This window comes from Amblyraja radiata, chromosome 4 (assembly GCF_010909765.2).
Source record: "Amblyraja radiata isolate CabotCenter1 chromosome 4, sAmbRad1.1.pri, whole genome shotgun sequence".
Lineage (NCBI taxonomy): Eukaryota > Metazoa > Chordata > Chondrichthyes > Rajiformes > Rajidae > Amblyraja > Amblyraja radiata.
Genome location: NC_045959.1, coordinates 116,225,678 through 116,239,978, shown reverse-complemented (window position 1 = coordinate 116,239,978; position 14,301 = coordinate 116,225,678). Strand labels below are relative to the sequence as shown.

The window sequence follows — 14,301 nt, the reverse complement described above, 5'->3', positions numbered from 1 at the left end:
TGGTGACATATTGGTTCAGTTGCCTGACAACAGATGGGAAGGCACTGTCGCTGAATCTGGAGGTGTGCGCTTTTATTCTTCTGTACCTCTTGCCCGGATGGGAGAGGGGAGAAGCGGGAGTGAAGGATTTGGGAGAAGAGGGATGAGACTGGTCCTTGATTATGCTGGTGGCCTTGCTGAGGCAACTTGAAGTGTAGATGGAGTCAATGGAAGGATGGAAACCAGCCCTTCGGCTCAACCTGTCCATGCCAACTAAGACACCCTGTGTAAGGTGGTCCCATTTATCCGCGTTTGACCCATATCCCTCTCGCCAGAAAGAGGAGAGTTGAACCAGTGACCTGTGGAGGATGATGTTTCCACTACAGTCTTCCACAGTCTTCCACTCTACCAGCTGAGCCATCGAAGGAAAGACAACATTTTTTCAGCTTTCCAGAAACCCGGAGTGTTTCACCTCGTCTCTTTAGAGTCATAGAGGGATACAGTGTTGAAACAGATCCTTCGGCCCAACTTGCCCAAACCGGCCAACATGTACAGTTACATTAGTCCCACCTGCCAGCGCTTGGTCCATATCCCTCCAAACCTGTCCTATCCATGTAACTGTCTGCTTCTTAAACGATGGGATAGTCCCAGCCTCAACTACCTCCTCTGGCAGCTTGTTCCATACACCCACCACCCTTTGTGTGAAAAAGTTACCCCTCAGATTCCTGTTAAATCTTTTCCCCTTAAACTAAGGTGTGAGTGGGACAACATGGAATTATATACCAGCAAATCAAGCATTTGTTATTGAAGAAATGACACAAGTTTGTAAGTATGGATGAAATGACAGAACACTGTGGAAGGTAGACAAAAATGCTGGAGAAACTCAGTGGGTGAGGCAGCATCTATGGAGCGAAGGAATAGATGACGTTTCGGGTCGAGACCCCTCTTCAGACCGCATGGACATCGTTTCCAGCCTCAGGATTGTAAACAAGAGGTCATATCGGATGAAATGTGTAGGAAAGGACTGCAGATGCTGGTTTAAACTGAAGATGGACACAAAAAGCTTAAGCGGGTCAGACTGTATCTCTGGAAAAAAGGAATAGGTGACCTTTCAGAGTGAGATCCTTCTTCAGACCTGAAAAGTCACCTATTCCTTTTCACAAGAGATGCTGTGTGACCGGCTGAGTTATGTGTCTTTTTGTGTCTATTGTCATGTTGGATGAACCTGCTACTTTTCTGTCAAATACGTTACTGAAGAAGAATATGTAAATATGTTAACATTTTCACACACAGAGTTGGGATGCAAGCAGAAGCCTCCACGTGGCGCATCCCGGGCAATGCTGACGACAGCATCTGTACCACAGTGACCGACTGAAGAAGCCAACCACCTGCAACCACCGACCGTCAACCGTCACTGACCGACCGGAAAGACGTGATACAGAAGATGGACGGACACGAGGAAGAACACAGAGAGTTGTGAGTCTGTGGAATTCTCTGCCTCAGAGGGCAGTGGAGGCCGGTTCTCTGGATGCTTTCAAGAGAGAGTTAGATAGAGCTCTTAAAGATAGCGGAGTCAGGGGATATGGGGAGAAGGCAGAAACGGGGTACTGATTGTGGATAATCAGCCATGATCACATTGAATGGCGGTGCTGTTCCACTTGTGAGGTCCCTCCCAATCAGATTGAGATGAAGATGGAGATTGACAGACAGAGAGAGAGAGATAGAGAGGGGGGCCCGCCCAGAGTTGAACGGCAGTTGTCCTGCCTTGGCCGGAGGCCGCCTAGATTTCGAGGCCTGAGGCTTCAGCCTATGAAGCCTAGCGGTAAATCCAGCTCTGCGAGGCCCCCCTGGAACTCGAGGCCCTAAGCTTAAGCTTGTCAAGCTTATACGTAAATCCGGCTCTGCACAGCTGGTAGAGCCGCTGCCACACAGCCCCAGAGACTCGGGTTCGATCCAGAGCTCGGGTGCTGTCTGTGTGGAGTTTGCATGTTCTCCCTGTGCATCTCATTTTCACCCAACAAACAGCTAACAATGGCCGGCTTCCTTTATCATCGTTACTTTTTTGCACGTCTTTCATTCATTTGTTCTGTATCTCTCCACATCACTGTCTATATCTCTCGTTTCCTTCATCCCTAACCAGTCTGAAGAAGGGTCTCGACCCGAAACGTCACTCATTCCTTCTCTCCAGAGATGCTGCCTGACCCGCTGAGTTACTCCAGCATTTTGTGTCTATCTTCCTGTGGCCACATGGGTTTCCCCCGGCTGCTCCTCCCACATCCCAGAAAGATAGTGGAGTCAGGGGATATGGGGAAAAGGCAGGAATGGGATACTGATTATGGATGATCAGCCATGATCACATTGAATGGTGGTGGTGGCTCGAAGGGCCAAATGGGCTACTCCTGCACCTATTGTCTATGTTTCTATGCGCACTTTTCCCACCCAGTTTTTAAGAGGTTAGAGTTTAAAGAAGATATTAAAGAATATAACTCAGCGGGACAGGCAGCATTCCTGGAGAGTAGGAATCGTCTATTGTCTATTGAATGAGCATGTGCGTAGGCTAATTGGCCCTTTGTAAATGTAGGGAGTGGGTGGGGAAAGTGGGGTAACCAGAAACTAGTGTGAATGGGTGATCGATGGTTGGCATAGACCCGGTGGGCCGAACGGCCTGCTTCGATGCTGTACACTATAGTTTAGTTTATTGTCACGTGTACAGTGAAAAGCTTTAGTAGCGTGCTATCCAGTCTAAATACTGGGGATAAACTATTGGAATGCTGACTTTATTACACAAGGGTCTAGCAGCATGTTATAGAAATAATATTTTAGTTCACACCAGTGGGGAGGGAACACACAATAGATTAACACCAACAATATCTAGGAGGATTATCCAGATTAGGGCGATGTTCACAGGAATCTGATATTAAGGGGCAGTTTGTTTGATATTAAGAGGAACATAGAATAAGTAAGTAAGTAAGTAAGTAAGTAAGTAAGTAAGTGTATTGGCCAAGTATTCACATACAAGGAATTTGCCTTGGTGCTCCACCCACAAGTAACAACATGACATACAGTGACAGTTACGAATGACTCAGAAAACACTAAATATTAATAATAATAAAACATTAATGATAAAACACCATTGATCAAGCATGTGGACCAACAAAATACCAGATCAAAGGGAGGCTACGGATTTTTGGCTGTTGAGTAGAGCAACTACTCGTGGATAAAAACTGTTTTTATGTCTGGCTGTGGCAGCTTTGACAGTCCGGAGTCGCCTTCCAGAGGGAAGTGATTCAAAGAGTTTGTGGCCAGGGTGAGAGGGGTCAGAGATGATCTTGCCCGCTCGCTTCCTGGCCTTGCAGTGTACAGTTCATCAATGGAGGGAAGGTTGCAGCCAATAATCTTCTCAGCTGATCGGACGATTCGCTGCAGCCTCCAGATGTCGTGCTTGGTGGCTGAGCCAAACCAGACCATGATGGAGAAGGTGAGAACAGACTCTACGATGGCCGTGTAGAATTGGACCATCATTGCCTGTGGCAGATTGTGCTTCCTCAGCTGCCGTAGGAAGTACATCCTCTGTTGTGCCTTTTTGACTGTGGAGTCGATGGTGTCCCCCCATTTAAGGTCTTTAGAGATGATGGTTCCCAGAAACTTAAAAGACTCCACAGATGTGACTGTTAAAAGACATTTGGAAATATACATGGATACTAAAGGTTCAGAGGGCATTGGACCAAATGCAGGACTAGGACTTTAATAGGACTAACCCAGTATGCCGACTTGGTCGACATAGACAGGATGGGCCGTCGGGCCTGTTTCCGTTCTGTACAGCTCGATGATTCTAATGTGTTGGGAAGCCAAGATGCCAGAGACACCGGTCCAATCCTGAACTTGGGTGCTGTGCGGAGGTCGTAAGTTCTACCTGTGACCGCAGGTTTCCTCCGGGTGCTCCGATTTCCTCGCATAATCCCAAAGGTGAGCAGACTTGTAGGTTATCAATGACCTCTGTAAATTGCCCCTGGTGTGTGTGTGTGGGAATGAATGTAACACAGAACGTGTGTGAACAGGTGATCGGCGGTCCATGTGTATTTGTTGGGCTGAGGGACCCGTTTCCGTGCCACACCAACAAACTCAACTCAAACTCATTTTGATTGCCACATGTAGTTAATGATGTTAAATGCAACACGCGCTGATTGATACTCACCCTGCTATGTCTTTGCTCTTTTTAACTTTTAATTTTTTGGCTTTAGCGGAGGTGGGAGCCAGTCCAATTCCAAATCCTTCCCCCATAAGTTCTCCAACTTGCGATTCTTCAGAATTCAAAAGCCCCGTCTGTGAGCATCAGATGACAAGATATTAAAAATTGCCAGACAATAATAAAACGGAAAGGCTGAAGAGATGTTTTGCCCATTGTAAAATGTTCTCTCACAGCAGAATCAGAGCATTGCTTCAGAGCATCTAGTCTTCACCCCGGTCACACCCTCTTCTCCCCTCTCCCATCAGGCAATAAGTATAACCTTCCACCCTACCAGCCTTCACATACAACAGATAATCCTCCGACATTTTCGCCACCTCCAACGGGATCCCACCACTGGCCACATCTTCCCATCTCCTCCCTTTTCGGCTTTCCGCAGAGACCGCCCCCTCCATAACTCCCTGGTCAATTCGTCCTTTCCCACCCAAACCACCCCCTCCCCTGGTTCTTTCCCTTGCGACCGCAGGAAATGCTACACTTGTCACTTTACCTCCCCCCTCGACTCCATCCAAGGACCCAAGCAGTCTTTCCAGGTGAGGCAAAAGTTCACCAGCACCTCCTCCAACCTCATCTATTGCATCCGCTGCTTTAGGTGTCAACTGCTCTACATCGGGTCAGACCAAGCGTAGGCTTGGCGATCGTTTCGCCCAACACCTCCGCTCTGTTCACATTAACCAACCTGATCTCCCGGTGGCTCAGCACTTCAACTCCCCCTCCCATTCCAAATCCGACCTTTCTGTCCTGGGCCTCCCCCATGGCCAGAGTGAGTCCCACCGCAAATTGGAGGAGCAGCACCTCATATTTCACTTGGGTAGTTTACACCCCAGCGGTATTAACATTGACTTCTCCAATTTCAGGTAGTCCTTGCTTTCTCCCTCCTTCCCCTCCCCCTTCCCAGCTCTTCCACAGCCCAGTGTCTCCGCCTCTTCCTTTCTTCTTCTCGATCCCCCCACTCCCACATCAGTCTGAAGAAGGGTCTCGACCCGAAACGTCACCCATTCCTTCGCTCCATAGATGCTACCTCACCCGCTGAGTTTCTCCAGCATTTTTGTCCACAACAGAAATTGTGGAGTTGGTTAAAATTACTAAATCGTATGATGGAACTTTAGACCTGGCCCGCCCATATTGAAGCAACGACCAAGAAGGCACACCACGCCTCCACTTACTGAGAAAGCTTAGGACGTTCAGCATGTCCCCGACAACACTCACCAACTTCTACAGATGCAACATTGAAAGCATTTTATCGGGATGCATCACAGCACGGTTTGGGAACAGCTCCATCCAAGACCACAAGAAATTGCAGCGAATTGTGGACGCAGCCCAGACCATCACACAAACCAACCTCCCTTCCATTGACTCCATCTACACCTCACGCTGCCTCGGGCAAGGCCAGCAGCATAATCAAGTTCAACCTCAGTCACTCCCTCTTCTCCCCTCTCCCATCGGGCAAGAGGTACAGAAGTGTGAAAACGCACACCTCCAGATTCAAGGACAGTTTCTTTCCAGCTGTTATCAGGCAACTGAGCTGTCCTCTCACCAACTAGAGAGCGGTCCTGACCTCCCATCCACCTCATTGGAGACCCTCGGACTATCTTTAACTGGACTCTACTGGACTTTATCTTGCATTAAACGTTGTTCCCTTTATCCGGCTTGATTAATAATAATAATAATAAATTTTATTTATGGGCGCCTTTCAAGAGTCTCAAGGGCACCTTACAAAAATTTAGCAGGTAGAGGAAAAACATGTAAGTGGAATGAAATAAATAGTAGAGACATGAGTAGTACACAAAGTAAAGACAGAATACAATTCAAAACACAATACGAGGCAATTAATGCACAGATGAAAAGGGAGGGGGACGTGGGGCTAAGGATAGGCAGAGGTGAAGAGATGGGTCTTGAGGCGGGACTGGAAGATGGTGAGGGACACGGAATTGCGGATCAGTTGAGGGAGGGAGTTCCAGAGCCTGGGAGCTGCCCTGGAGAAGGCTCTGTCCCCAAAACTGTGGAGGTTGGACTTGTGGATGGAAAGGAGACCGGCTGATGTGGATCTGAGGGACCGTGAGGGTTGGTAGGGGGAGAGGAGGCCAGTGAGATATGGGGGGGCCAGATGGTGGAGGGCTTTGTAGGTGAGGATCAGGATTTTGTTGGTGATCCGGTGGGAGGTGGGAAGCCAGTGAAGTTGTTTCAGGACTGGAGTGATGTGATGCCAGGATTTGGTGTGGGTGATGAGTCGGGCGGCTGCGTTCTGGACCAGTTGGAGTCGGTTGATGTAGGTGGAGCTGATGCCAAGGAGAAGTGAGTTGCAATAGTCCAGTCGGGAGGAGGTGAAGGCATGGATGAGTCTTTCAGCAGCGGGAGGTGTGAGAGAGGGTCTGAGTTTGGCGATGTTGCGGAGATGAAAGAAGGAGGTTTTAGTGACATGGCGGATGTGAGGCTCAAGGGAGAGGGTGGAATCAAAGATCACGCCAAGGTTGCGGGCCTGGGGAGATGGGGAGACAGTGGTGCCGTCGATGGTGAGAGCGGGGTTATTGATTTTGCTGAGTGTGGCTTTGGAGCCTATGAGGAGGAATTCTGTCTTATCGCTGTTGAGTTGTAATCATGTATAGCCTTCCGCTGATTGAATAGCTCGCAACAAAAAAAGCTTTTCACTCTACTTTAGTGCCTCGGCAGGGCAAGGGGGACGTCGATCATGAGTACTTTTCTAACTTTGACGGCCAGATATGTTGCAACTCTTTGCGTATTGTACGCAAAAACAGCGAATTTCACTGTACCTAGCTAGGTACATTTGACAATAAAGTATGTATAGGAAGGAACTGCAGATGCTGGTTTAAACCCAACATCGATACAAAAAGCTGGAGTAACTCAATGGGTCAGACAGCATCTCTGGAGAAAAGGAATGGGTGACGTTTCAGGTCGAGACCCTTCTTCAGACTGAGGGGATGTAATGTTAAAATTGTACAAGGCATTGGTGAGGCCAATTCTGGAGTATGGTGTACAATTTTGGTCGCCTAATTATAGGAAGGATGTCAACAAAATAGAGAGAGTACAGAGGAGATTTACTAGAATGTTGCCTGGGTTTCAGCAACTAAGTTACAGAGAAAGGTTGAACAAGTTAGGGCTTTATTCTTTGGAGCGCAGAAGGTTAAGGGGGGACTTGATAGAGGTTTTAAAATGATGAGAGGGATAGACAGAGTTGACGTGGAAAAGCTTTTCCCACTGAGAGTAGGGAAGATTCAAACAAGGGGACATGACTTGAGAATTAAGGGACTGAAGTTTAGGGGTAACATGAGGGGGAACTTCTTTACTCAGAGAGTGGTAGCTGTGTGGAATGAGCTTCCAGTGAAGGTGGTGGAGGCAGGTTCGATTTTATCATTTAAAAATAAATTGGATAGTTATATGGATGGGAAAGGAATGGAGGGTTATGGTCTGAGCGCAGGTATATGGGACTAGGGGAGATTATGTGTTCGGCACGGACTAGAGGGGTCGAGATGGCCTGTTTCCGTGCTGTAATTGTTATATGGTTATATGGTTATAGACGGTGATAGAGAGGGATATAGAACAAATGAATGAAAGATATGCAAAAAAGAAATGATAATGAAACCATTGTTAGCTGTGGGCTAGGGGAAAATGAGTTACAGACAATGAAACTCACCAGGATGACATTGAAATTATACAACGACTAGGGTGGGGGAGGGTCGGAGAGAGAGTGGGGATTCAAGGGTTACTTGAAGTTAGAGAAATCAATATTCATTGGGGTGTAAGCTGCCCAAGCGAAATATGAGGTGCTGTCCCTCCAATTTGCACTGGGCCTCACTCTGACAATGGAGGAGGCCCAGGACAGAAAGGTCAGTGTGGGATTGGGAGGGGGAGTTAAAGTGTTTGGCAACAGGGAGATCACATGGGCCCAGGGAGAAGGTATCATTCAATCATTGAAGCTGAACATTGAAGTGTTTTTTGTGATAATATTCAGGAGAGCAAGCAGAAAACTATCTCTGTTAATAATACTCACGTCTCTTGCTTTTAGCACACGGGGAATTCACGTTTTACGCGGGGGTTACGAATTTGAAAATCAAATCAAAAATCGTGTAAATCAAACATATGCCAGGCACCGCACACACTCCGTTGCCAGGCATATATTTGAGTACGTTTAGTCCGAAAATAGGCGGGCACAAATTAGACAAGCGCGTTATTTTTAAAACGTGTAAGTCAAGTACGCGTAAAATGCGGTGTGCCTGTATTATCAAATATACTTTGAGGCATGTGGGGATATACTTCGAGTCAAGCTGGAACGGTTACAGAGAAGATTTACGAGGATGTCGCCAGGTTGGAGCAGAGGGATCTAGGAGTACAGGTGCATGGTTCCTTGAAGGTGGAGTTGCAGGTGGATAAAGTGGTCAAAAAGGCTTTGGCACATTGGCCTTCATCAGTCAGAGTATTGAGTATAGACGTTGGGAGGTCATGCTGCAGTTGTATAAGACATTGGTGAGACCGCATTTAGAATATTGTGTTTTGTTCTGGGCACCATGTTATAGGAAAGATATTGTCAAGCTGGAAAGGGATCAGAGAAGATTTACGAGGATGTTGCCCGGACTAGAGGGTGTGAGCTACAGGGAGAGGTTGAGTAGGCTGGGTCTCTATTCCATGGAGCGCAGGAGGATGAGGGGTGATCTATAGAGGTGTACAAAATCATGGGAGGAATAGATCGGGTAGATGCACAGAGTCTCTTGCCCAGAGTAGGGGAATCGAGGACCAGTGGACATAGGTTCAAGGTGAAAGGGGAAAAGATTTAATAGGAATCTGAGGGGTAACATTTTCACACAAAGGGTGGTGGGTGTATGGAACAAGCTGCCAGAGGAGGTAGTTGAGGCAGAGACTCAACCAGAGATTTGAATAGTAAAGAAGGTGATGCTAAATTTGTCTATAACCTTGTTCTACCACACATTGGAAATGCTGAACATTTTTGATGCCCGCATTACAAGAAAGAAAGAGCACTTGAAAAGTAGTCAAAGGTTTTGTGGGGTAACTCAACTGGTCAGGCAGCATCTCTGGAGTGAGGTTATCCACTTTGGCGGCAAAAACAAGGGGGCAGATTATTATCTCAATGGGGTTAGGTTAGGTAAGGGGGAGGTACAGCGAGACCTGGGTGTCCTTGTACACCGGTCACTGAAAGTTGGCGTGCAGGTACAGCAGGCAGTGAAGAAAGCTAATGGAATGTTGGCCTTCATAACAAGATGATTTCAGTATAGGAGTAAAGAGGTTCTTCTGCAGTTGTATAGGGCTCTGGTGAGACCACATCTGGAGTATTGTGTACAGTTTTGGTCTCCTAATTTGAGGAAGGACATCCTTGTGATTGAGGCAGTGCAGCGTAGGTTCACGAGATTGATCCCTTGGATGGCGGGACTGTCATATGAGGAAAGATTGAGAAGACTAGGCTTGTATTCACTGGAGTTTAGAAGGATGAGGGGGAAACTTATAGAAACATATAAAATTATAAAAGGACTGGTCAAGCTAGATGCAGGTAAGATGTTCCCAATGTGGGGCGAGTCCAGAACCAGGGGCCACAGTCTTAGAATAAAGGGGAGGTCATTTAAGACTGAGGTGAGAAAAATCTTTTTCACCCAGAGAGTTGTGGATTTGTGGAATTCCCTGCCACAGAGGGCAGTGGAGGCCAAGTCACTGGTTGGATTTAAGAGAGAGTTAGGTAGAGCTCTAGGGGCTAGTGGAGTCAAGGTATATGGGGAGAAGGCAGGCACAGGTTATTGATTGGGGACGATCAGCCATGATCACAATGAATGGCGGTGCTGGCTCGAAGGGCCGAATGGCCTCCTCCTGCACCTATTTTCTATGTTTCTATGATTCTATGAGAACATGGATAAGTGACATTTCACAGAGTGCTGGAGTAACTGGGCGGGTCAGGCAGCATCTCTGGATAACATGGATAGGTGATGTTTCGGCTCGGGACCCTTCTTCAGACACAGGAGAGGGGTCCGGACTCATCCTGTCCTCCAAACAAAAGTAGAAACAAGGAACTGCAGATACTGGTTTATACCAAAGATAGACACAAAGTCCTGGAGTAACTCAGCGGGCCAGGCAGCATCTCTGGAGAAAACGGAAGCGTCTCGACCCGAAACATCACCCATCCTTTTTCTCCAGAGATACTGCCTGATCCGCTGAGTTACTCCAGCACTTGTGTCTATCATGTCCTCCTGAAATTCTGCCTGTCTCTCTAAGTTACTTCAGCACTTGGTGTCTTGGTGGATTGTCTTTAAAATTGTTTCTATGCTGTTGGAGGGGTTTCACTTTTGGCAGAGGCTGTATTTACTGGTTCTACAACAGAATACAAATGGTTCCAGTTTGATACAGTGAAAAGCTTTTGCTGCGTGCTATCCAGTCAGCAGAAAGACAATACGTGATTACAATCGAGCCATTAACAGTGTACAGATACATGATGGGGGAATAACGTTTAGTGCAAGATAAAGCCAGCAAAGTCCGATCAAGGATAGTCCGCGGGCCACAAAGATGTAGTTCAACAATCACGTTCTGAAGTAACGTTATGTCTTATGGGCCTGTCCCACTTAGGCGATTTTCTGGGCGACTACAGGTGACTGCTGCAAAATTTTCAACATCTTAAAAAAATTTCAGTGACAGTGGCGACCATTTTTGCTGTCGTAGGTTGACGTAGGTGTCGAAGGTGAATTCCATTAAAACTAGTCCCTGGCAGTCGCCTGAAGAGTGGTCTAAGTGGGACAGGCCCATTAGGGTTCCGCACACACACACACACACACTCACCGCGTCTGCTATAAAGCTGGTTTCTCTATTCACTTTATCAATAAGGATGTACTTCTTCCTCAACGTGGCCTCTATTTCCTGTTCCTGTTCCCTTTGAGTAATAAAGAGAAAGGTTGTTTTTGACAACAAACTGAATTTTGTTGGGAATTGTCAAAACGTTCACTGTCCCAGATAGTGTTACGCGCAAGGTTAATTTATACATGCATCTCCTTTTGCTACTTGTTCCTTACCTCAACAGCGAAGCTAAAAGAATATATTTCAACAGAAAAATTAAACGGGTGGTACTGTGGCGCAGTGGTAGAGTTCCTGCCTTACTGCGCCAGAGACCTGCATTTGATCCTGACTACGGGTGATGTCTCTACAGAGTTTGTACATTCTCCCCGTGACCGCATGGGTTTTCTCCGGGTGCTCCGGTTTCCACCAACACTCCAAAGTCGTGCAGGTTTGTAGGTTAATTGGCTTCTGTAAAATTGTAAATCGTCCCTAGTGTGTGAGATAGTGCGAGTGTACAGGGCCAACGTGGACTCGGTGGGCTGAAGGTGTTTCCGAGCTGTATCTCTAAAGTCTAAAGTAAATGTAATGTCTAAAGAAGACGAGTTTACCTTAGAGGGGAGGAAACTACTGACCAGATGTGTTTTGTTTCATGTTGGCCAAAGAGAGTCATAAGTTCAAGTGATAGGAGTATAGGCCATTCGGCCCATCCTGTCTACTCTGCCATTCAATCATGGCTGATCTATCTAAAAGACTGCAAAAAGTTGTAAATACTGCCCAGTCCATCATCGGCTCTGACGTCCCTACCAACGGGGGGATCTACCATAGTCGCTGCCTCAAAAAGGCTGGCAGCATCATCGAGGACCCACACCATCCTGGCTACACACTCATATCTCCGCTGCCTTCAGGTAGAAGGTACAGGAGCCTGAAATCTGCAACAACCAGGTTCAGGAATAGCTACAGCCATCAGACTATTAAACTCAACAAACAAAATCTGAACTTTAATTAGCCTACTGCACTTTATATGCTTATTTATGTGTATATATATATATATTCAATGGTATATGGACACACTGATCTATTCTAGATTTATTTATGCCTGCAATATTCTGTTGTGCTGAAGCAAAGCAAGAATTTCATTGTCCTATCTGGGACACATGACAATAAACTCTCTTGCATCTTGAATCTATCTCTCCCTCTCAACCCCATTCTCCTGCCTTCTCCTCACAACTGCTGACACCCGCACTAATCAAGAATCTATCTATCTCTGCCTCATATGCGTCAGAGACAGCTGCAAGGACAGAAGGGTAAACAGAATAAACGGGGACAGGGGAAACTTCGGCAGGGGTGTCAGGCAGATGTGGTTGCAGCATCTACACGGACGTCTGAAGCGTGGGCAGCACATGTATTGATGGAAATAGTGGCAGGGTTAAAGGTCAGCCGTAGGCATGGAGAAATACACTAATCTATTTTAAAAGGACAGCAGTGGGTGCATAGATTCCAGGGTGAGTGGAAAGATGGGGGTGGGTGCAGAGGGGAGAGATTTTCTTGTAGTTTTTAAGTTTAGTTTAGAGATGCAGCACGGAAACTTTCCCTTCTGCCCACCGAGTCCGCGCCGACCTGCGATCCCCGCACACTGACGCTATCCTATACACACTGGGGACAATTTACAATGATACCAAGTCAATTGACCTACAAACCTGTGCATCTTTGGAGCGTGGGAGGAAACCGGAACACCTGGAGAAAACGCACGCAGGTTACGCAGAGTATGTGCAAACTCTGTACAGACAGCACACGTAGTCGGGATCGAACCCGGATCTCTGTCGCTGTAAGGCAGCAGCGCTAGTGCTATGCCACCTTACAGGGGGTGGGTGCAGAGAAAGATGGTGAGGGCGGTACGGGGGGGGGGGGGGGGGGGTGATGGGGGTGTTTGGCAGTCATTGTGGGCCAAAGAGCCTGTTCCTGTGCTGTTCCATATTCTAACTCTAACTGTGTTGAATGGCCTCCAAATAATTAATGGTAAAGTGCGCTAAATGTATCAGTGCTGTTCACTCACGCCTCATCTGTTGTCACCTTCCCCTAGCTAAAAATGGCCTATTCTACATTTTCCTTAATCTACGTCCCCTTTGATGACTTGTTTTCACACCTTGCCCTTCCATATCTTCCTCTCCCCTGACTCCCAGTCTGAAGATGGGTCATCTTCTTCTTCTTGCGTATGGCGTGCACAGCCTAAAGTTGTAGGACAACTTGTTCTATTTGATCTTATTTGATTGTGCACGCCAGGTTGATTGCATTCGTCGAAACAGGGCGGACCACGTCAAGGTTGCAGTCTCCCAAGAGGAAGAAGACTCATTCCGTCTCTCCAGAGATGCTGCCTGTCCCGCTGAGTTACTCCAGCATTGTGTATCTATCTTCAGTGTTTGCTGGAGGTTTTCCATAGCTTCCCTGCTGGAGTGTTTTATACGCAGACAATAGACAATAGGTGCAGGAGGAGGCCATTCGGCCCTTCGAGCCAGCACCGTCATTCAATGTGATCATGGCTGATCATCCCCAATCAGTACCCCGTTCCTGCCTTCTCCCCATATCCCCTGACTCCGCTATCTTTAAGAGCCCTATCTAGCTCTCTCTTGAAAGCATTCAGAGAACCGGCCTCCACCACCCTCTGAGGCAGAGAATTCCACAGACTCACCACTCTCTGTGAGAAAAAGTGTTTCCTCGTCTCCGTTCTAAATTGCTTACTCCTTATTCTTAAACTGTGGCCCCTGGTTCTGGACTCCCCCAACATCGGGAACATGTTTCCTGCCTCTAGCGTGTCCAAACCCTTAACAATCTTAGGGAACCATTAAACGTAATAAGCATGTAGTTATTAGGAAATGAGGAACATACATCAAAACTTACAGCAGAATAATCTTGAATTGTGCAAAGGTCTCACGGAGTTGCCTGATATTTGTAATCTATTTAAAAAAAAGAATTGGAGCAACGTTAACTTTCACATAATCAGCATCAACAATTACTTCATTATCTGTTTACGGTTATCATTTCATTCCCTGCCACAAATATTTTTTAAAGTAATCTTTTCGAACTGAATTCATATATTTGTCCGAAGATAGACACAAAAAGCTCAGTGGGTCAGGCAGCATCTCTGGGGAAAAGGAATGAATGACGTTTCGTGTCGAGACCCTTCTTCAGACAAAATGTGTAGGAAGGAACTGCAGATGCTGGTTTAAACCGAAGATAGACACAAAATGCTGGAGTAACTCAGCGGGTCAGGCAGAATCTCTGGAGAGAAGGAATAG

At 46.9% G+C, this 14,301-nt stretch overlaps 1 protein-coding gene across 2 annotated transcripts in view; it reads right to left on the bottom strand.

Annotated features, from left to right (window-relative positions):
• Positions 1-14,301, bottom strand: part of kif9 (kinesin family member 9) — a 129,065-nt gene that overhangs the window by 34,543 nt on the left and 80,221 nt on the right. Inside the window, exons 13-15 of one of the 2 annotated variants that reach the window (XM_033020296.1) lie at positions 13,904-13,959; positions 11,015-11,105; positions 4,175-4,302 (exon numbers count right to left, since the gene is read on the bottom strand). In XM_033020296.1, the coding sequence (XP_032876187.1) occupies positions 4,175-4,302; positions 11,015-11,105; positions 13,904-13,959 (275 nt within the window). The remainder of the gene's footprint in view (positions 1-4,174; positions 4,303-11,014; positions 11,106-13,903; positions 13,960-14,301) is intronic. The other variant, XM_033020297.1, reaches the window with a different exon arrangement.